The sequence below is a fragment of the Megalobrama amblycephala genome, linkage group LG12 (assembly GCF_018812025.1).
Source record: "Megalobrama amblycephala isolate DHTTF-2021 linkage group LG12, ASM1881202v1, whole genome shotgun sequence".
Lineage (NCBI taxonomy): Eukaryota > Metazoa > Chordata > Actinopteri > Cypriniformes > Xenocyprididae > Megalobrama > Megalobrama amblycephala.
In genome coordinates, this window is record NC_063055.1 from 7,919,204 (window position 1) to 7,941,981 (window position 22,778).

Here is a 22,778-nt window from a genome sequence, read left to right on the forward strand (position 1 = left end):
GTTTCTCGTATTCATTTAGTTTAGAAAAAATGCCTTGATTATTTTTAAATAGATGTGTTTTAGTTGGTACATTAACCCTTAAACAGGCAACGTGTACCACAGGATACATACTTTTTAGTCTCTTGTAGGAGACATGAGAAATAATTTTCATCCAAATTCTGTTATCATCAAAGTTGAGTCTGTTTGGAGTACGCGGGTTACATGGTTAAAGTTTTCTGTGCTCATTTTGTCACTTTGACCAAAAGCCAACATGTCCACCCATGGTGCAATGACCAGTACAGGGAGCCCAGTTTACCTTGAGACACCATTCAATACTGTGGATAATCCTTTTTTTTATACCCTAATAGGGATTCCTGGGAGATACAACTCATAAAATCCAAACTACATCAAATATTTCAAAAATTCCTTTGGATATATTTTACTTAAGTCCAGATGATATAAAAAGTGACATGAACTGATTTTTTGCTGATCATTTTCCACTCTTGCCTGTCTAAGGGTTAAGCAATTGTAATCTACTTAATCTACTCTGAAGATCCTTTTAAGCCATTTCAGAGAAAAAGCACACACGCACACACGTACATTTTCTCTGAAATGACTTAAAAGGATCTTCAGAATTAGTTAGTAAGTTAAAAGGCTTCTTTCAGACCAGGTGGATGTTTATAAATACTATATTATAGTATATTTACTGCTGGGTAATTACTGGGAGTATTATTCTTTGTGCATTGGCATTGATGTTTTGTGAACTTGTTGGTCTTTTTATATCGTTCCCCTGCCCCCGACTGAAGATTTTCCTAGTTGACTGTTAGCCGTTCATTTAAGCCATTAGTCGATTAGTAGGGGGAGAAATACTAAACCATAATAATGAGCATTTAAACTATAAATAAAAATTAAATTCTGAGATCCGAACGCAAACTAAATAAATAGCCTATAATATAAATAACATCCTTATAACGAAAATATTTTTTTAAATATAGGACATAAATATACATTTTAAACAAACGAATAAATAAATATACACCAAATTGAAACACTTAATAGAGAAATAGGCCTATTAGTGCAAACATAATCAGGCTGATGGACAAGTAGCCTTAACATCGAAAGAAAAATCAGTTTTTCAGAGGTCAGAACAAACAAAATTAATATACATTATATAAAAATGAATAAATAAATAACAGCAAACTGAAACACTACAAGATTCAACGTCACTACAAGACTCAACGTCACTCCGATCTCAGTCTTCTTATATTATGAGAAAGGAACACGAGTTTGTCCACATTGTTGGGGAGAAGTGAGCCCCGTGTCTTGCTCTCAACGAAAGCTTTTTAAAAGATGCGTTCCAGTGGTGTGGACGTGGATGTTAAGTAAGGAATAATTGACGAGGGGCTGTTGAATTCTTAGAAAATAAGGTGGTAATGTGGCCACAACACGAAGCGGAGCTTATTTTCTAAGAATTCAACGGCCTGAAGTCAATTATTCCGCTTATACTATGGTTACCACCAGGGCTTGACATTAACTTTTTTGCTCACCAGCCATTGTGGCTAGTTGTTTTCCAAAGTTACTAGCCACTCAGCATTTTAACTGGCCAAAATTTTGATGTTGGTAAATTATATTTTATATGATTATAGTTGACTTTGTTATGGTTAAATTACTTTATTTTGAGTCATTTTACTTGATTTAGAAGATTTAAAACCCTTTCAAACTTTTAAATGCAGATTGACCACCCAAATCAAGACTACATTGTATATCAGCTGGTATGTAGCTACAGGTCGGCAAGAGGTGCAATATGAGCATGGGCTAATATGAGATAAGTTATTTGTGTTAGGCTATATAAAAGAACAAAGAAGCAAATTACAAAAACAATAGTAAATTAAAAATAATCTTTTTTTTTTTCAGATACAGTAGGTTTATTTAACATATAGTCTACATTTAATTAACATCTTTTGTTGTTTGATTAATATTAATGACAGACAGGTAGGCCTATTTAATTGGGCTGCTGAATGCATGGACGTAACTGACGCATATTCAGTTATTACCCACCTGTTTACGTCCACTTAAGCCATAACCAACTGTATTCACGCGAGGTACTCCACACAATGGACATTTAGACATCTGTGCACCTGTATTTGACTATTCAGGCGCGAGGAGAACTGATCGCGCACGCGACAGAGAGAGAGAGAGTGCACGCTAGAGAGCGCTTCTGTTGTGTGTCATTCAGCGCAATTCCGCCTATCCCTCCTTCACTAACTGCACGTAAATAACGAATTGTGTGATTGGATTGAAATGTTGTGCTACGACGATCTTCGACGATCATTTGGCTGTAAACTGAAATTATATTCAACCCGCCAAAGTGGCTAGTGGGAGTGGCTGTCTTACCCGCCACAGCTGAAATCTACCTGCATTTGGCGGGTTGGCGGGTGTTAATGTCAAGCCCTGGTTACCACACCTCAAGACACTGTTCCGATATTGTATTTCAAGATATTTGTCAGGTTTTTGTCCTTAAAGTCCCTGTAAAGTCAATTCTGAGAATTCTTTTTAAACATTTTATAAATGTTACAAATGTATCGCTGAAACACATTACAAATACTGTGAATTGTGTAATGCTTAATTGTGAAGTTAGAGCGTTAAACAGTTTGTCACCAAGTGTCTGCTCAGGATTTTTTGGGCGGAGCTAAAACAGGGGTCTGATGATGCACTTGGACCCCCGAGCATGGCCCCGCCCCTAACACTATATAACTGTCGATGACGCACCGAGCGCGGCGCCGCCTCTAACGCTACAGCAGCTCACCCGCAGTTATACAGCCCTTTGCACATTTAGCTAATGCCTTCGTCACGCAAATGCATATTACATGGTTGTTATAATATACAATATGCTCGGTTTCCTTATTTAAATTTCCTAAGACAATGATATGAAGGATTCTAAAATGATCGTTCTACACCGGATAATTTTACAAACTTTCATCAGACAGCTGGGATTCACACATAATCCGCTGTTTTTGGTGAATGGGGCTGAACAGACCTCGGCCCCCCTCCCGCCTCGGCCTTCCTACCGTCCCACCGATAACCGGTGATATATGGGGCCGGACAGAGTCTCTCCCATCCCGGCCTTCATCCTCCCGTCTCGCGGCACCGCCATTTGTCGACTCGACAACAGTCTGCAGTAGGCTACGTGCCCACCAATGAGTGTAAGTTGCCGAGTTTGCTTATGTTATAATTAGTAGGTAGTCCACAGTAACTCTACTAAAATTTGCAACCCTCCAAATGATCCTTTTTATATGCATCAGTATGTTGGACTCATTAGACTCAAGTCAGTTGAGACGGCAGCTCTCGCGAGTGGGTGTGGTTTCAGTGCCGACAACGGACACGCCCCCAGCGTTTGAGAGCAGAGAGCGCTGCCTATTTTTTCGAGATTTTGATAACTTATTTCATTTACTTGCAGATTTTTTTAATAATTCAAATTTGGCTGGGTGGTTAATAACACATTTTTCTGCGGTGTGACAAACTCAGAACACATACTTTAAAATGACTTTACAGGGACTTTAAAAGACTCTTGTGTGTGGGACTAATTTCTTACACATCTCAGCCCAAGCCTCCGTTGCTAATTCCAAAACGTCATTTCAGAACTACTAACAGAGGCTTGAGCCTTGATAGCAGACTAATACCATTGATATGGTTATTAACGCAGTTATATCAAACTTCAATGCGGTCAAGACCTACCTAACTACTTTAGCCGTGCGTTTCCCTGAAAATAATCGCAGACCTTAAAGAACGTTGGTCAACCAATCAGATTCGAGCATTCAACAACCCGTAGTATAAGTTAAACAAGTTCTGCAGTAGCTTACACACACTCACTTCCACGCAAAGACTTGGATATGCGTCTAATATTAGTGCACATTTATCTAGGTTCAAGTTAACGTTAGAGTGAGCGACCATGTAAAGTGGCTATACGTTAGGCTATTACTTACATAAATAATAAGTCATGTTTGAGGTCGCTTTTCACTTTTTTGTGGTTATTCTTTTCCATCTTGAAATGTTCCCACACTTTGTATTTTCTCCCCAACATTTTATTGCATGGACCAGCTGTGTTAAAGATCTGTCACTGTGTCACATCACCAATTCCTGTGGAGTTTTTTTTTTCTGCAACTAACTGACTAATTAAAATTTATTCGACCAAGTCTCTTCTCGTCGACTATTAGGGGGCAGCCCAAAAAATTAATGATAGACAGATATATTGTTGTTCTGGCCAATTAATGAGCCAATTTGATATTACCAGCCTGATCTTGATCATGACTGATTTACAGATGTATTTGTTCATTCTTGTATCAAAAACCCATCAATAGCCTTGTCAATAGATCGTTAACATTTTCAGTGAATATTCTGTAAAATAACTGTTTGATTTTAGTTTTATAAACATCGCATTTGTCATCATTAAGTATTCTAATTGACCACCCTGCTCTCTAGATATCAGCATTGGCCATTAAAAAACCCTATATTGGCTGACCACTATTAAATATCCTATATCCTATCATATAGAGGACTTTTTTCATTATACAATGCCTTTGCTTTTGCTCCTGTGTTCTGTTGATAAGTGTGGCAGCCGATTTACTGCTCTAGTGTGTATGTGTGTGCGCCACATACTCCTCCTCCTTGTCACACGTCTAACCTGTTGTATCTGCTTGTGTGGACAGGCTGTTCAGACATGTTAACATGACTAGCTGCGATTTGCAGGTTGAGTTTACATGCTGTCCCAGCACCCCTGCTCACCCCGGTCTGCGTGGTGTGGACGGCTTCACGCTGATGTGCCTGTTGACAGGAAACAGCGTTGCAGACGCATTTCAGCTTATTGGGAACAGCAGGGTCCTCCTCACAAGCTGCTTACGGGGTCCCGTCCCTCTGAGACTGAGCCGAGCCGGAAAGAGAGGAGAGTCTTGACCTTGTTGTGAGGAGTTTGCTAAATAAGACTGGAGGGTTTTTTAGGCTAGTTCTCAGGAGAGATGGGTGACAGCTTCCTGTGGAGACGTCTTAAGTATAACAGTCAGGATTTTTATTTTTGTATTTTTGGGCTTGGATTTGCTTTATTGGACAGATGGAGATGGAATTTTATTTTATTAATTTGAAGAGGGAGATCAGGCTTGAACCTGTGTCGGCAGCATGAGAACCAAGGCTCAACATTTCTGGAACGTGCAATAGGAGTTTTTCAATGCATTTAGACAGAAACCCAGGTATATGAAGCTTTGAAGGACCCTCATGTCATTCTAAACCTGTTACTTTCTTTTTTTTGTAGAAATTGAAATGTTTTGCAGAATATCCTATTCGCTCTTTTCAATGCAGTACAGTGTTGCAGTGATAACGTAGGCCAAACTGGAAGTTAGCTTCACCCTTACCTCATCAGAAACCCGATAGGATTTTTCTATTTGTCTTTTGGATTGTTATAGAACACAGGCTCTGTGAACAAAGGCACAGATCTATAAATCTATTTTTCTAGAGGTGTGTTCTTTTAAAAGTTGAACTTTTGAAGCATGTTTATAACACTGCGTCATGTACGAAATGCTGCAAAAGATGTAAGCGCAACAGTCAAAAACGTCCGTCTAGCGCATGTTTACATAGAAAAACAATGGAAAATCAGTGCAGTTGAATGCAATTCTCTGTGAAAATGAACTAGACAAACTTTTTCCTTAAAGCTTGAATTAGAATACTTTGCAAGTTATAAACGCAAGGGTTATATTGAGTTATTAGATGAGTTTTCTGTTTGCGTGATAACGTTTAATTTCCCCAACAACCTCTGTAGTCCTATTTAGCCACTTTTTTGCAGCCGCCCTTTTCAAGACAAATAAAAGATTTAATTAAATAACTAGGGATTGTTACTGATGTATTTTACATGAAAATATCTTGAGCTTGTGCTACAGACCTTATTTCAGTCATTAAACCAAAAACATATAAAAAAATAAAAAAAAACTCAAGATGGAACCAGAAGTGCTAAAATGCTCATATCCAGTTTTGGTCTACAAAAATACATCATATCTGTAGCACTCTATAAGAATAAGACCTGTCAAACTTTTAACAGTGACTTTATAAATGTTATAATAGCAGCCCATATGATTTAATTTCTCTAAATAACTCCTCTGAAGTCATATAATGGCTAAATATGACCAAACTGAAATGTAAATTTTTATTGGCTGAAAACCTTCCCCGCCTCCGCAGCTCTCAAATCTCATTTGTGTGATTTCAGATAAGCTTTGATGTCAGTAAAGATCATCCTAAGACCAATGATATTTCTTGCCATTGACATCAAAACTGGTGCAAAAGAAAGAAAGACACATTTAGAACAACATGAGGGTGAATTTTCATTTTTGTAGTGAACTGTTACTTTAATAATGCATTTTTGTTCATTAACTTGGTCGGACAAACTAGATTAAGAGGAAAAACTCGTAATTGTTGTTCATTATAACATTTGCTAAGCCCTTGCGGGGCCTGTCTTTTGATTTATGATGTGAGCAGCTTTGTAATTTTCCTTTTCGCTATGAAACTGTCCATCATTTTCCAGAACAAGAAGGTGAGTGCTTTGAAAAAGTAGCTTGAACTGCCTTCAAATGATGCAGCATCTTTAGCTCTCTCACTATCTGTCTTTCTCATCACCGTCTTATGAACAATATCTCCACTAGCCACCCACAGAAAGCAGCCCAGCACAGGAGGAGAGGAGGAGAGCTGTCTTAGCTTATCAGCATCAGGCCCTTTATTTACTTTATCTCTGTGGATTAGTTTTATTTGCTGCATAGCGCACTATCCGAGCGCTTGTGGAGAGCCCAACAAATGCACATGTCCACACTAATTGTGTGCTTCTGTAGTAGTTTGAGGGCAGATATCTGCAGGCAGAATCCTCCAATTAGAGCCGCACGCCAACGGGGACTGCTGAGAATGAGGGGAAGTGTGTGTTTGTAAGGAAAAGCTAAAGGGAAGTGCAGAAAATGAAAACCAAAACATGTTTGATTTAAACACAAAACATTTTGTCCTTAGTTTTAGTGTCAAAGTGATGTCATACCTGATCTGTGCTGTGATTGGCCAGCCCTGGTTCGTTTAAAGGAACAATATTACCAGATAAAGCATTGATAACTTAAATTAATTAACAAATTAATAACAAATTATACAACTACTATAAGGATATCCAATCTTAGCCTTGACACATACTAGGGATGTGCACAAATAGTCGAATATTCGAATATTCGACCTGTAATTAAAATTCGAAAAATAAAAATGCTATTCGAATTTCACTATGTTGCTTTGCTGGCCCTAAATGCAGTGAATTCATGATAAATCCTGAGCACTAAAACTCGCAGTTATAACTAAATGCACCGGGTGGCGCTGTGGAGCGTGTTTAACAAGTTCATTTTATTTGTTCGTCACATAAGTTTGTCGTCTGTCTCGCGAAGTTTGTAATTACTTGGATGAAAATGATCTTACACAATTGAATTACTTTTGATCAAATTAATTATTGAAAAAGACTTATCATAATATCACCACCATAATGAGAAAGCACATGAAATCTAAACACCCGTCGAATGAGGAAAGACATACCATATAACGTTACTGACTCAAGTGTATTATGAACGTTTTGTACGATAACTGCCGCTGTCTGCTTTATAAGCGTTTTTCCCGCTGCTTGAGCTTAAATGTTTTTGTTCTTTATATATAGTATATATTTTTTGTTTACACATATTGTTTAATGCTTTGAACTAAAAGAAAAGCTTAAGATATAACGTAAGCTTGTTGTGCATATTGCCTAATCGTATGCTTGTTCAGGTTACAAAATCTTGATGAATTTAAAAAAAATAACGTCCATCTCGTTTAACCTCATTTAAATAAACGAATATACGAATATTCGTTTTTTACGAGCCCAAATATTTCAATACAATATTTTGGAAAAATGCCCATCCCTAACACATACAGTATACTCACGTTAAGCGATATGTGCAATATACCAAATCTTAACTGCTCGATTGTTATTTTGTCAAAAAATGTAAACTATATTTTCAGCCAGCGATATATTAAAGTTAGATGTATACTTTACCTGCGTACATATATATCCAACTTTATTCATAAACAGTACACTCACGCAAAGTGATATATAGCAAATCTCATCTGCCTTATTTTTTATTTTAAGAAAATATATCTGTATTATCCCCCAGCTATTTCTATAAAGTTGGATATGTTAGTTTATATAAGTATATCTGCATACATACAGTATACTTGCGTAGGACGATATATATACTATATAGCATATCTCAACTGTTTGATTTGTTGCAAAATGTAAATTATATTATTGCCCTGTATATTATTGCCCTGTATATTATTGTATATTATATTTTATTATAATATATTTGCAAATATTATTTTATTTAAAAAATATGCAGACATTTACTCTTGTTTGTATGTCTAATATGTCAAAAAACATCTTGTCTCATCACATTCAGTTATGAATGACATCATTTAAATGATAGCACATTTTCAATTAAAAATAGAGAAATTCCATAAAAAATGTTGAGTATTTTACATCACTGTATGTTACTGTGGGTCGTTAAACATATCAATTGTAAAATAGTTGTTAAATATTCAGTGTTTAGCTACTTACTGTATATCTTACCACACACGCACTCTTTCACTGTAAAAACTAAAAACGTCATGTTCATACTCGCCTTCAGTGAATAGTAAGCCCCGCCTTCATTGATCTGATTGGCCATCATTTTGACTTTGAGGAGCGCTGTTAGACAGCAGAGGCAGACCAGCCTAAAAATTTAACTTTTTAAACTGTCTGTCATCCTAACAGCAGTGTTTAATGGACAGCAGCATGAAGAAATATCAAATATTGGACGGGACAATTTGGTCATTTCCAATTATTGGAGGGGATTTGTCCCCCTCAATGGTGGTTACGGTCCTTGCATTGTATGAATTAACATAATGAATTTCTGAAGCTGCATTGAAACTATTGAAATAAAATTGACTCAACTTGACATGGAAGGGAGAAACGTTTAATGGAAGTAGAATCAGGTGTAAATTAGGATATTGTTTAGTCCAAATAGATTTCTTATTTAATTAAAAACCGACTATTTTAAGAAGCTTTAATCGGACCTACTGTCAAAGTCGCAGTGGTTTAACCTTGTTTAGTGGTTTAGTTGAGGTTGAGTTGAACTGTGTCTGCTTTCCTGTTAATCATCAATATCGATGAGCACGTCTGTCTGTTCTGTGGAACAAACACACCCTTGAGCTGTGTGTGTGTGTTTATCAGGCTGGTTGTTTATATGTGTCAAAAAGAGAGAGATACAGACTCTGGTGTCACTCACAGTGTGTTTAAGGACATCGGCTTACATAGGCTTCAGTCCTCATATGTATATTACTAATTCTTAAAAATAAAGAAATGATGCTTTCGCCCAAGTGAGCTGTGGAAATGACAGGCCCATCCTTCATACACACTCTCCTGCCGTATGTGGTAGACCCTCATTTTGACGCAGTGACGTATCTGGTCATACCAAATAATGGGGTGTTCACTGGGTGTTCACAGGTATTTCTGTATGATACTATAGAGCTGGGGAGGGGGGTCTTCATTTATTGATTGATGATTAATATTCATTTTCATAATCTCATTTTAAGGAATATACTGGGTTATTTACAATGTAACAGTGAAGTATGTTATTTGGCACAGATAAAAATAAATTATGTTAAGTTTGGGGTCGGTTCAATTTTAAATTATGTTTTTTTAAAGAAGTGTCTTGCATTTATTAGATCAAGTGCATTAAAAACAGTAATATTGTGAAATATTATTACAATTTAAAATAATTGTTTCTGTTTTAATGTATTTTAAGATTTATTCCTGTGTTCAAAGCTGAATTCTCAGCATCATTACTCCAGTCTTCAGTGTCACATGATCTTTCAGAAATCATTCTATATCTAATTTGCTGCTCAATAAATGTTTTTATTATTATTATTAATGTTGAAAACAGTTGTACTGCTTAAAATTTTTGTGAAAACCGTGATGCATTTTTTTCAGGGTTCTTTGATGAATAGAAAGTTCAAAAGAACTGCATTTATTTGAAATAGAAATCATTTGCAACATTTTAAATGTCTTGTCACTTTTGATCTTGCTGAATAATATTAACAATAATATTAACTTTTTTTTTAAAAAAAAGAACTTGCTGATCCCAAACCTTTGAACAGTAGTGTAAATAAAAAAAAAATAACATTACAAATTTTATTTTAACATTAATAAAATGACACACTTCACCTTTAAACTGTACAGATAGAATCTGTGGCATGCTGTTGATGACAGAAAATTACATAAAGTACAGTCATTTTGACTTAACCCCAAGTTTGTAAAAATCAATGAAAGAAAAACTATTTTTTGAGATTGGCTTTATTTTAGGAGGAAGAACTGCTGCTTATGTGTGTCCAAAGTAATTGCCACAGATACTGTCATGTTTAAGTTGTACTTGACCAGGAATATTCCTTTAATATTGTGTGTGCATCCATGTAATTATGAAATAATTAGTTCAGGCCACTTCATTTATGACCAATTTGTGTATAGAACACTCAACCCTACATGTCACGCCGCACCGCATACTGGCATTAGTGATGGCTGACTGGTGATTAATGGTGGTTTCTTTCTCTTTTCCATGCAGGGCTCAGGAATGGAGGAGACGATTTGGGAGCAGTACACTGTGACTCTACAGCGGGTATGAAACTCTTTTAAATTAACCTACTCAAACTAACGCACACCCTAGCTTACCCACTCCAGGTTTAAGAGTCGCATGTTTAGAAATGTTGCAGAGCGGCATGGCTGTGAACAACAAATTTCATGTTTGTAACCAAAGAGGCCACATGCTGCACAGATGGATGGCCCTCTTAACAAACAGACCTGAGCAAACCTCCTGCGGTAGCCGGACCCTCTAACGCACAACAATAACCCAAATGCCCTCAAGCTCAAGATCCCAACTCACCATCACTAATGTGCTGGTTCTAGGAGAATATAATCTTTGATTTGGATAATATCTGACTATTAACATTGACCATACTACTGTTTGGGGTCTGTAAGATTTTTTTAAGGTTTTTGAAAGATGTCTCTAATGCACACCAAGGCTGCATTTGTCTGATCAAACTAGAGTAAAACAATAATATTGTGAAATATTATTATTACAATTTAAAATACCTGTTTTCTATTTGAATATATTTTTAAAAATGTAATTTATTTCTGTGATGCAAAGCTGAATTTTCAGCATCATTACTCCAGTCTTCAGTGTCACATGATCCTTCAGAAATCATTCTAATATGCTGATTTGCTGCTCAAGAAACATTTCTTCTTATTATTGATGTTGAAAACGGTTGAAACACTGATACATTTTTTTTAGTGTAAAAAGTAGTGTATATGTATAGTCATTATTTAAAAAAAAACAAAAAACAAAAAAAAACTATGGAATATGACATGGACATTCTTTTCCCTCTATTCTGTTATGGAAATACTGGAGATGCTCACTCTTTCTATTTATTGCAGTTCATTTTAGTAAATGAACAGTGTGAACAGTTTCTTGTTACCGTCATAATTAAATCCATATGGACACGTGCATGTATAAATGAACAGTGGATATTCCAAATAAGGTGTTTGCATGAGACATAATTGTCCATATGCATATAAACAACTTATATATAACTTATCAGCATCAAAACATTTCGTGCTTGTATTATATTCGTGCTTAAATAATAAGATGAAGTTACCCCTCCCCCTCTCTCTTCCCATCTTCTCCTTCCTTCCTCCCATTCCTCTTTCCTCCAACGTCAGGCACAACAGGATGTGCATCTTTTATCTCCCGCGTGACAGATCGCAAGGGTTCACACACACTATCCAAACACACACTGACACTATCACCACCATCACGTATCAGGCTCATCCTGTGAAAACATCTCAGAGCTTTGACATGTCAGATCCCTGGGTTCAGATAAGAATTGTCTCGTCTTATCGCTGCAGCATAAAAGGGAAGATATAAGCTTTGGGAAGTTTGGAAAAAACAGGATACTTAGAATGAGTATGAGTTTATATGGCGTATCATGATCTAACAGGGCACGCCTGTGTGAGCATTTTACTCACGTTTGCAACTAAAAAGAGATGTGTGCAAACTGTAAAATGTATTTAGGAGCACATGTGCAGAAAAAAAGTCCCTGCGTGTCCTCGGTTTTATGAAATTTAAAGTCATAAAAAGTCTTAAATATCTTAAATGGTATAAGATATGTCTTGATTATTTATAAGAGGTCATAATTTGGGGGATCAAAAAACAGGAATCGCAATACAGCCTAATGTGATTATTAAATGTGATAATTAGGCTGCATGTTTCAAAGTAGCAATGAGGCAATGTTGCATGTTTTACAGGCTTGCTGTTTCAGAGCACTTCACAATTAATGAATACCACACATTTATGCTGATAATGTTTTAAATAAGGCTGTTTTTTAATGCTAATTGCTTATGATGTACTGTTAATAAATTACTTTATGGTGTTTATGTTATATGCTGTAGATGGTTCATGGTTGTAAGAGTGCATATTTTATCTCCTGCATCTTTTTTGAATGAGCAGCCGGAAATGGTAAAGCATAGACTTTTCAAAATAAGAGTCCCGTTGTATTTTATTTTACAATTAAAAGTATTGGATTATGCATATGTTTTTTCCCTGATTATTATTGGTTATTTCCTGGTTATCATCATAAACCGTATCTGGCAATTAATTCAACTTTTAAAAAAATTTTTAGCTATTGTTAGGCATAATAATCTGTTTACTTATTTAATAAGTATTAGTATTAGTGTATGTACAGTTTGAAGTAGGCCTATAAATGAATACAGTTTGTAGCTGAAATATTTAAAAAAATATATATATTAATGGGTCATTGACGAATAAGGTTTTTAAAAGTGTAAAAAAACCCATAATGGAGATATAATTCATTTTGAAGTTTTATTAGGTGTTAACAATGATTATGTGGTTTTTATAATCAATTAACACTGCTTAATTTTTTTACAAAATGGACACAATTTGTCACCAAAAAAGTTAGTTTAACCAAAATTTTGGTTTTACCGAATGACACTTTTGGTTATACGGAATGACGATATTTGCAAACAATGCTATCAGGCTGATATCTAGCTACCTAACAAAAGGACAATCAAACATTTTATATTTAGTACAAGTTTGTAAAATATTACAACATTTTCCATGTTTTATAGCCATTGTACCAAATGACCTGATGTTTCATGAGCAAGTGAAAACATGACTTTTTCAAATAGTTAAAAGAGAGTTAGTTTCTTTGCTTCCTGACCATGTGGTCCTTTGCAGGTGTCTGAATGATGTCACATCCTGTCACATGTTATTGATCGCATGACTTGATCCAAAATGGTCTCTTTATATATTAGTTACTGCGAATGACATCAATGAAATTCATTTTTCCGGACATTCTTTCTCATAAAGTTCTACACATAATTTTAATATCATTTTGCATGTTGATATATCATGTTATAAAATCATGCCAGAATAAAAAAATATATACATTTATTACATTTTAAGATATTTTAATCACAAATGAAATTGCTGTATTTGCATTTGGACGGTTAAACCAAATGAACTTTTGACACTTCAAAATCTTTAAAATACCTTTATAAGTAACAAAATATACCATTTGGATTCAATAAAAGTGATCTAGTTGTACCACCTTACATACTTTGGATGTCATATCTTTGTTTTTTATTGTTATTAAGGCCTTTGGACAAAAAAAATACCCTTATACAATTAATATAAAATATTGATATAATTATTATTCTAATAAAATAAATAATTTTGCTCAATTATTTATTACAATTATTTTTATAAATTACACACATAAAGTTTGTTATAATATGCTCCTAAATTTTTCATATTGGGAGCACATGTGCTCCTTGGGAAAAAAAGACACATATATGTATATGTATGTGTATATATATATATATATATATATATATATATATATATATATATATATATATATATATATATATATATATATTATACACACATATACATATATACATATATGAGTCTTTTATATATATATATATATATATATATATATATATATATATATATATATATATATATATATATATATATATATATATATATAGTGTATATGTATATAGTATATACACTCACCTAAAGGATTATTAGGAACACCTGTACAATTTCTCATTAATGCAATTATCTAATCAACCAATCACATGGCAGTTGCTTCAATGCATTTTGGGGTGCGGTCCTGGTCAAGACATTTCCTGAAGTCCAAACTGAATTTCAGAATGGGAAAGAAAGGTGATTTAAGCAATTTTGAGCGTGGCATGGTTGTTGGTGCCAGACGGGCCGGTCTGAGTATTTCACAATCTGCTCAGTTACTGGGATTTTCACGCACAACCATTTCTAGGGTTCACAAAGAATGGTGTGAAAAGGGAAAAACATCCAGTATGCAGCAGTCCTGTGGGCAAAAATGCCTTTTTGATGCTAGAGGTCAGAGGAGAATGGGCCGACTGATTCAAGCTGATAGAAGAGCAACTTTGACTGAAATAACCACTAGTTACAACCGAGGTATGCAGCAAAGCATTTGTGAAGCCACAACACGCACAACCTTGAGGCGGATGGGCTACAACAGCAGAAGACCCCACCGGGTACCACTCATCTCCACTACAAATAGGAAAAAGAGGCTACAATTTGCACGAGCTCACCAAAATTGGACAGTTGAAGACTGGAAATATGTTGCCTGGTCTGATGAGTCTCGATTTCTGTTGAGACATTCAGATGGTAGAGTCAGAATTTGGCGTAAACAGAATGAGAACATGGATCCATCATGCCTTGTTACCACTGTGCAGGCTGGTGGTGGTGGTGTAATGGTGTGGGGGATGTTTTCTTGGCACACTTTAGGCCCCTTAGTGCCAATTGGGCATCGTTTAAATGCCACGGCCTACCTGAGCATTGTTTCTGACCATGTCCATCCCTTTATGACCACCATGTACCCATCCTCTGATGGCTACTTCCAGCAGGATAATGCACCATGTCACAAAGCTTGAATCATTTCAAATTGGTTTCTTGAACATGACAATGAGTTCACTGTACTAAAATGGCCCCCACAGTCACCAGATCTCAACCCAATAGAGCATCTTTGGGATGTGGTGGAACGGGAGCTTCGTGCCCTGGATGTGCATCCCACAAATCTCCATCAACTGCAAGATGCTATCCTATCAATATGGGCCAACATTTCTAAAGAATGCTTTCAGCACCTTGTTGAATCAATGCCACGTAGAATTAAGGCAGTTCTGAAGGCGAAAGGGGGTCTATCTATCTATCTATCTATCTATCTATCTATCTATATATATATATATATATATATATATATATATATATATATATATATATATATATATATATATATACCATAATATGAGCTTTTGGTTGCCACCTTCCCCTAGAGTCAGTGTCAGTAAGTGCCTTAATTTCACACTCTAAAATCTCGGTGCTGTCAGGTTTTATCTCCGGCTTTAATTGGGCCTGAATATATTTGGAGCAGATTGCATCAAGCCAGCGTTACCCACTCATTAGACTCTATTTATTCAGCGCTCCTCTGAGGAAGGTACAGCAGGTTGTTATTTGGCCAAGCAATGAGGTGGAACCACGTCTCCATTAGCTTTGGCGTGCAATGGCTTTCTGCAAAACCGCCCTGTGGTGGCACGCAGTCAACGTTTATGAGAGATTTATGTTATGAGCACACGGATGTGATTGTGCAACACCGCTGGCCGTTTGCGTGCTTCTATGAAGCAATATTAAATCGTACTGCCCTGGGCAGGCTAGCTGTGATGTATGACTATGGAAATGCGTTAGTGGTACTTTCACACTGAAAGTGATTTCTCTCTCTTTCTTTTGCAGGACTCTAAAATGGGCTTTGGAATTGCTGTGTCCGGCGGAAGGGACAATCCAAACGTGGAGAGTGGAGAGACGTCCATCATTGTGTCGGACGTGCTGCCAGGAGGCCCGGCCGATGGACTGCTCTTGTATGCTTCGCTCACCTTACTAATGCATACGTGTTTAGCGTATTGGTAAACCATTATTTTACACCAGCATAGGCCGGTTAATAAGTATCAAGTTTTCACATAGAGCTTTTTAAAATGACATGAAATCAAAATTCACCCAGCTTACTGCCCTAATAAATGTCCTTGGTATTATTGTGCTTGTTTTATTAGCGTATGCTATTCTAAAGGAGAATAAAGGTTGTTTTTCATAATCATTTATCACTGTAATAACTTTATACATTTCAAAAAACAGCTTATTTTCTGCTGATGTAATCAAGGCTGGGTAAAATGATATTAACCAATAATATCACAGCCAATATGTCACATTCCAGTCAAATACTGATACAATAAACCTAGTAATATTGTTAAATAGAATGTCTGCATTATGTTTTAGACTTAACTTTTGTTTTGTTTCACTTGTGGACAGTGAGAACGACCGTGTGATACAGGTCAACACCATCACCATGGATAATGTGCCTCATTCTTTTGCTGTGCAGTCACTTCGGAAATGTGGGAAAGTGGCCAAAATAGTGAGTATTTGTCAAGTTGACCTTAATGAGAGGCCTGCTAAAACAAGTTCACTTACTTTGGTTATTAGCATAGGTTAGCAGTGTCCGATATTAACTTTTTATTTATTATTAAGGGGCAAATGTTTGCCTCCTACAATTTATCTTTGAGGTCTTCTTGAGGTTTTTTTCTTTTACATTTCTAACCATCCATTCATGTCATATACATCAGTTTCAAAATTAATATGAATATTAATGAATATAAATTATTAATAAATATGATTATATTATTAATTATATTATTAATTATTAATAAATATAATTAAATGAATATAAAATAATAATAAATTGTACAGATGTTACCTATAAAATCAAATCAGCATCAAATACAAATTAATGTTGGGTATTATCAATCATTAATAAATAAAGATCATAAATGCTTTACTCAGATGCATTTGAAATATTAAAAAAAATTTTTTTTTTTTTTTTTTTTTTTTTTACATTTTCAATGTTTTTTTTCCCCATGTTAAATAATTTTTAAGAGCTGAGTTTATATTCTATAATTATTATGAAGATAACAGATTTAAAAAAAAAACAATAAAATGTTTTTTTTTACCCCCCACATTTTTGACAATTTTAGTTGTAGTTTTACCCCAACTCTGGTCGGTTTCTATTTTAAAACTAATTCACATGCAGACTTCAATTGAATGTACTGCAGTTGATCCCTGCTTAAAGTAATGAACATATAGTAAGATAGGGCTGCATTATATATTGTTTTAGCATTATCGTGATGTGCGCGTCCGCAATAGTCACATTGAAGGATGTGTGATGTGTGATGCAAAGTTTGACCATCATACAATGAAAGTTTATCATTTGCGCGCATTTTAAGTCCTGTCAGTTTAATTACATTTTAAACCATATGAGTGCATGCAGACCCGAAAGAGAACTCGATTATGAACGTGCGGCTGTTTTCTGTGCACACGCACAGAGCCGTGCAGATGCATGTGAACACCGAATGCTGTTCTCTTCCACGTCTATTTGTGCCTGAACGAACAAAAAAAAGTCAAAATGAACAGTAAACATTGAGTATCCTCATAAAACACAGTTGCTTATTGCTTAGGTGAACTAAAAAATTGAGAAAGAAAACCGGATGTGTAAGAGAATTTTTGGTCCGCACATTCTTCAAAGTCTTAAAGTGACAGCAGCCTAATATTCCTGCTGCTTTCTGTCATGAATGAACAAAAGACAAAAAGAAAAGTAACTTTTGTAGCTTTAACACAGATTAATTTTATTTAATTTATACAGTGAAGTGTATGCAGTATTATTTTACGTTTGATTATTCAGTTCATGTACCTGAATACTATTAGACTTGCCTGAAAAATATAAAGCACTATTTATTTATTTTATATCTTTGTTGTGTTATATTTATCCATGCTTGCAATTTGTTCATTGTTTTCTATGCGTATTCACTCACCTACAAAATCACCCCAAAGATTCTAGAATAATTAATTCTTACCAAAATATATAGATTTTTTTCATATTGCAATGTATATTGCAGAAAAAAATAATGCAATATCATTTTCTTTTAGCATCATCTCTGCACTTAGATTATGTCCTTTTGGTAACAGTGGGCTAATTTTATTCATTCACTCCCCACAGACTGTAAAGAGGCCTCGCAAGGTGTCTGTCCTCAAGCGCCCCCCGTCCCCGAGCGTGGATAGCCGTGATTACAACATATCCAGCTATTATCCTGAGGACAACCGCAGCGTTCACAGTGACCCAGACTCTGATTACCCTCGGGGAAACGGCGGCCTGGGCTACCCCCGTGACAGAGAGCATGACCGGACCCTCGACAAGAGCCGGATAGACTACCTGGACCCAGATTACCGCAGCCAGGACTACAACTCTCGGCGGGAACGGAGTAGAGGCAGGAGCCCAGAGAGATCGCCCAGCTCTGACAGCGGCTACCGCAGGGACGGCAGCCGGGGCCGGACGCTGGAGCGTGGATCCAGCCCGGAGCCTCCCTATAATAAGCAGCACAGCAGAGGTCGCGGGGGAGGAGGAAGCCCTGCCGGAAGCTACGGGAGGGACCAGGGCTACGACACGCGGAGGTATGAAACTCGTTCGGATGAGAAGATGATCAGGAGTCACAGCAGGGACCGGCTGCAGGATCACTCACCGTCACCTAGCAGAGAACGGGACAGAGGAAGAGACCGTCATAACTATGAGCCCCTCGAGCCGCCCATCAATGTGATGCTGGTGAAAAACAGGCCCAATGAAGGTGAGAACCACCGGATTAGCTTGTCACTAATTGAATATTTTGAATATAATAGAGTTAGGTGACGGAAATTATTAAAAACAGTTTAGAGAGAATTTGAAAGGGAAATCTTTTCAGTTTGATCAATTTAATGCATCCTTGCTGAAAAAAAAAGTCTAAACATCTTGCTGACCACAAACATTAAAACAGTAGTATATTTTACAAAGCTGCCAAAGAATGCTGCCAAAAAAGACCATATTGTGATTTTAGTTAGATAATTTTTGCATACTTAAATTTTAAGTCTGGATTATATCATTTATTTTGTGTTTCTTTATTTTCATTACCATTTTCTTTCCACTGAGGTCCAAGGGTTATTGCACCTTTTCCTGAACCTTTGGTTCCATGGAAATTAATTATCATTTGGATGTAAATCTTATTGCCCTATTCATGTAAATTAGATTTCATGACAGTCAAGTGTAAAATCGTTCTCAGCAGCTCATTCCCAGTAGCCGTTTTTTAATTTATGGGCATTATTAAAGGAAATACTCAATGTGAATCAATATTTACAGCAAAAATTGCTCTGAGTTCTGAAAGTTACAGCATATTTTCATAGTTCATCAATCATTTTTATCTCAAAAGTGTAAAATATTACTTTACAGGTGCAGAGCCTTTATTCCTGCAGTAGAGATCAGGTCAGATGCTGTGGAAATAATACACAGCATAAAAAGACCATCTGAGCTGGCAGGGCAGCTGGCTTTCTCTCTCTCTGTGCTGTTGTAATCCTCCATTTTCTTTTTCACACTCATTCTGTTTTCTGTTGACCTCCTTCACACATCCATCCTAAAACTTTTTGTCCTCATTGGGTTTTGATGATATTTTAATCTGATTTATTTATGATGGCCCTGTCAGGAGATTTCAGAGGAGATACATTCTTGTGACTTCACATAAAGCGGCCCGTCTCTTCCGATTTCCTCACCAGCCGCTCATAACCCTCAGCCCAGAAGGGCAAAGCGGGTCTGTTTATTACCAGATTATGCCTTGGGTTGGAAAACGGGAACTTTAAAAAAAAAAAAAAAACAATATTGAAACTAAAAGATTTTCATCATACTCAGTTCTGTTAGCAGTTCTTTAGCAGTTCGAGCGCTCAGAGCTCTGATTCTGCCCACCAGATCAATTTTCCACATTTTCAGTTTCAGTTTGATTGTTTGTGGTGTTTGACCTGTTCAGTGATCCACTAAACTGACAGCTGAAGGGATTGCTGTGTACTTAAAAGGGTCAAGGTCATCATGGTTGTTAGGTTCATGCTGCACAGAACCAATGTTCCTTTCTGTTTCATTGTAGAGTACGGCCTCCGGCTGGGCAGCCAGATCTTCATCAAAGAGATGACCAGCACTGGACTCGCTGCCAGAGATGGAAATCTCCAGGAGGGCGACATCATTCTCAAGGTTCCTATCGGACACACAAGAGACATCTTCACACGTTAAATCTATAAAATTGTCATAAAATTGCTGGAACAACACAGTAGCTTTCTGTGTTTATGCCATTGCTGATATTGTTAACTAGAACTAAATATAATAACAGTAATAAAAAAATATATATTAATTGAAATAAAGTTGAGATGAAATATTACATGAAAACCTTTAACTCAAAAAATGTATAATAAAATAAAATGTTTTAGTTGAAGCACTAAATTAGTAAAACTAAAACTGAAATAATTTAAAGCTATATTGAAGTATTAAAAATGACAAAAGCACATAACAAACATTTAAATTTAAATTAAATTAAAATTAAAACATAAAATGTAAAAATAAAAGCTAATTCAAAATTTTATTTAAATACTATAATAGTATATAAATAATACAAAAAAATGCTGTATAGCACATGGTTGCTGATGGCTAATGTAATGCTAAAATTAATAATTTCAAGCAATTTAAAGATGATATACTTATACACAATTGCTGAAATAAACCTTTTCATTGTTTTACAGTACATATTTAACTTCATTTTATTTAATATTTACTTATTAAATTAACTTTAAAATAATAATAGGATATAAAATAAAAAATAATAAAATATAATAAAAAATATAAATGTGTAATTTGTTCACTCATAAATAAATGCTAAGCAATAGTATTTGACATTAATAGTAAACGCAGTTACAGTATCAAGGGAGATAATCAATAATTGTGATTTTTATCATGAAAGTCGCGCACACTATCAATGCGTACAAATGTATCAAAATGTGTTTATTTTTTGCAATGTTTCGGTCCCATGTCCTTCATCATGCATATCTAGACAAACTTTTCAAAGCACAAAAATATATAAAATCTACTCATGACCAGTCAGTGACTTAATATTAAGACTTAATACTTAATTTTTATACTTTTGTAAACATTGATAGTGTGCTTTTGTTTTTGACTTTTTTGGTCCTTTCTCCTACGCATATATCCATTACCTGCCGGTGTGTGAGGATAATTGCTGATTGTTTTTATCATGGAAAATATATGCTGATTTATCAACCTTGTCAATATATGCATATATCATTGGGGCGACTATTTGCACACCTCCACCAAAATGGCTTTCATATCTCTGTGGTTGACTCTAACCCTTTGACATCAGACTTATACCATAGCAACCTAACACTACAAATGCTTGAACCATTAATGTTACATCTTTTGTTTTTTCCAGATCAACGGAACGGTGACCGAGAACCTCTCTCTGAGTGATGCCGGCAAGCTGATTGAGAAATCACGGGGCAAGCTGCAACTGGTGGTCCAAAGAGACCACCGGCAGATCCTGGTGCGCATCCCTGCCCTGGCAGACAGCGACTCGGAGCCTGATGGTAAGTTGCTTCTATTATGCAGCATTTGTCCGTAGACTAGTCTCCATTACAGCGCTTCCTGAGCCGTGGTGCTCACCCTCTGGCTGTTTGCTCTCCAACTACACACTTTAATTAAAAGCAGATAGCATGAATTGGCTCTGATAAATCAGATTAGTAATATCATGTACACATTCACCAGGCACTGAGGCTGTAATAAATTACGGTTAATTATGCGAATCACTATTAATAGACTCGAAATGAGTGTTGAAGCACAAAACCCAATTTGTCACCGTCCGTGTCGGAGCAGGGTTATCATCCACTGGCATAATTTCAACTATATGCCATGGATTTAATAAGCCTGGTCTGTTAATGCAGTTGGACACGGGTTATAAAACTTCCTATGGCTGTATAGTTACAGATTGATTGTACAGTATATTTAACAGGAACACATAGTAATTTAGAAATTACAAGACCGTATTGTCAGATACAGTCTCTTTTTAACAAAGAGCTGAGATTTACTGACACCATTTATACCTGCTATTAACATCCGTCTCGGGTGAACTGATCACTAGTGGACCACATCAGAGACAGTATAAGAAGACAAACCATTTGTAGAAAAATGAATGGGAGCAATCACGACACTCAATATGGTAGCTGTGTTAAAGAAAGTCCCACATTTCTGATAAAAGATCCAAATGCCTTTTTAATAGAGGCACCACATAATTTTTAATTATAGAAAACACACACAGATTGTTTTTTTTTTTTTATTCGAATCACTTTAAAATGTTGAGTAGTAGATACAGATTTTAAAGAAAATGTCCATCAGATCGAAAAGTAGAAGCCATATAATTTATTATAATTCACGTACTGAATAAATTGATTAAAACTGTATATTTTTTTAAGAAAGTATGTTTATTGTATAATTATATTATTTTTATTGCTGTCAAACGATTAATCGCAATTAATAGCATCTAAAATAAAAGTGTTTACATAATATATGTGTGTACTGTGTATATTTATTATGTATATATAAATACATACACATACATGTAGATATTTAAGAAACGTGTATGTCTGTAGTGTGTGTAAATATTT

General features: G+C 35.7%; 1 protein-coding gene across 4 annotated transcripts in view; it reads left to right on the forward strand.

Annotated features, from left to right (window-relative positions):
• LOC125280607 (tight junction protein ZO-2) overlaps nt 1–22,778 on the forward strand; it is a 119,837-nt gene that overhangs the window by 66,749 nt on the left and 30,310 nt on the right. For all 4 annotated transcript variants that reach the window (XM_048211262.1, XM_048211263.1, XM_048211264.1 and 1 more), the window contains 6 exons: nt 10,665–10,718; nt 15,957–16,081; nt 16,527–16,629; nt 18,265–18,886; nt 20,204–20,307; nt 21,551–21,704. In XM_048211262.1, coding sequence (XP_048067219.1) covers nt 10,665–10,718; nt 15,957–16,081; nt 16,527–16,629; nt 18,265–18,886; nt 20,204–20,307; nt 21,551–21,704 — 1,162 coding nt within the window. The remainder of the gene's footprint in view (nt 1–10,664; nt 10,719–15,956; nt 16,082–16,526; nt 16,630–18,264; nt 18,887–20,203; nt 20,308–21,550; nt 21,705–22,778) is intronic.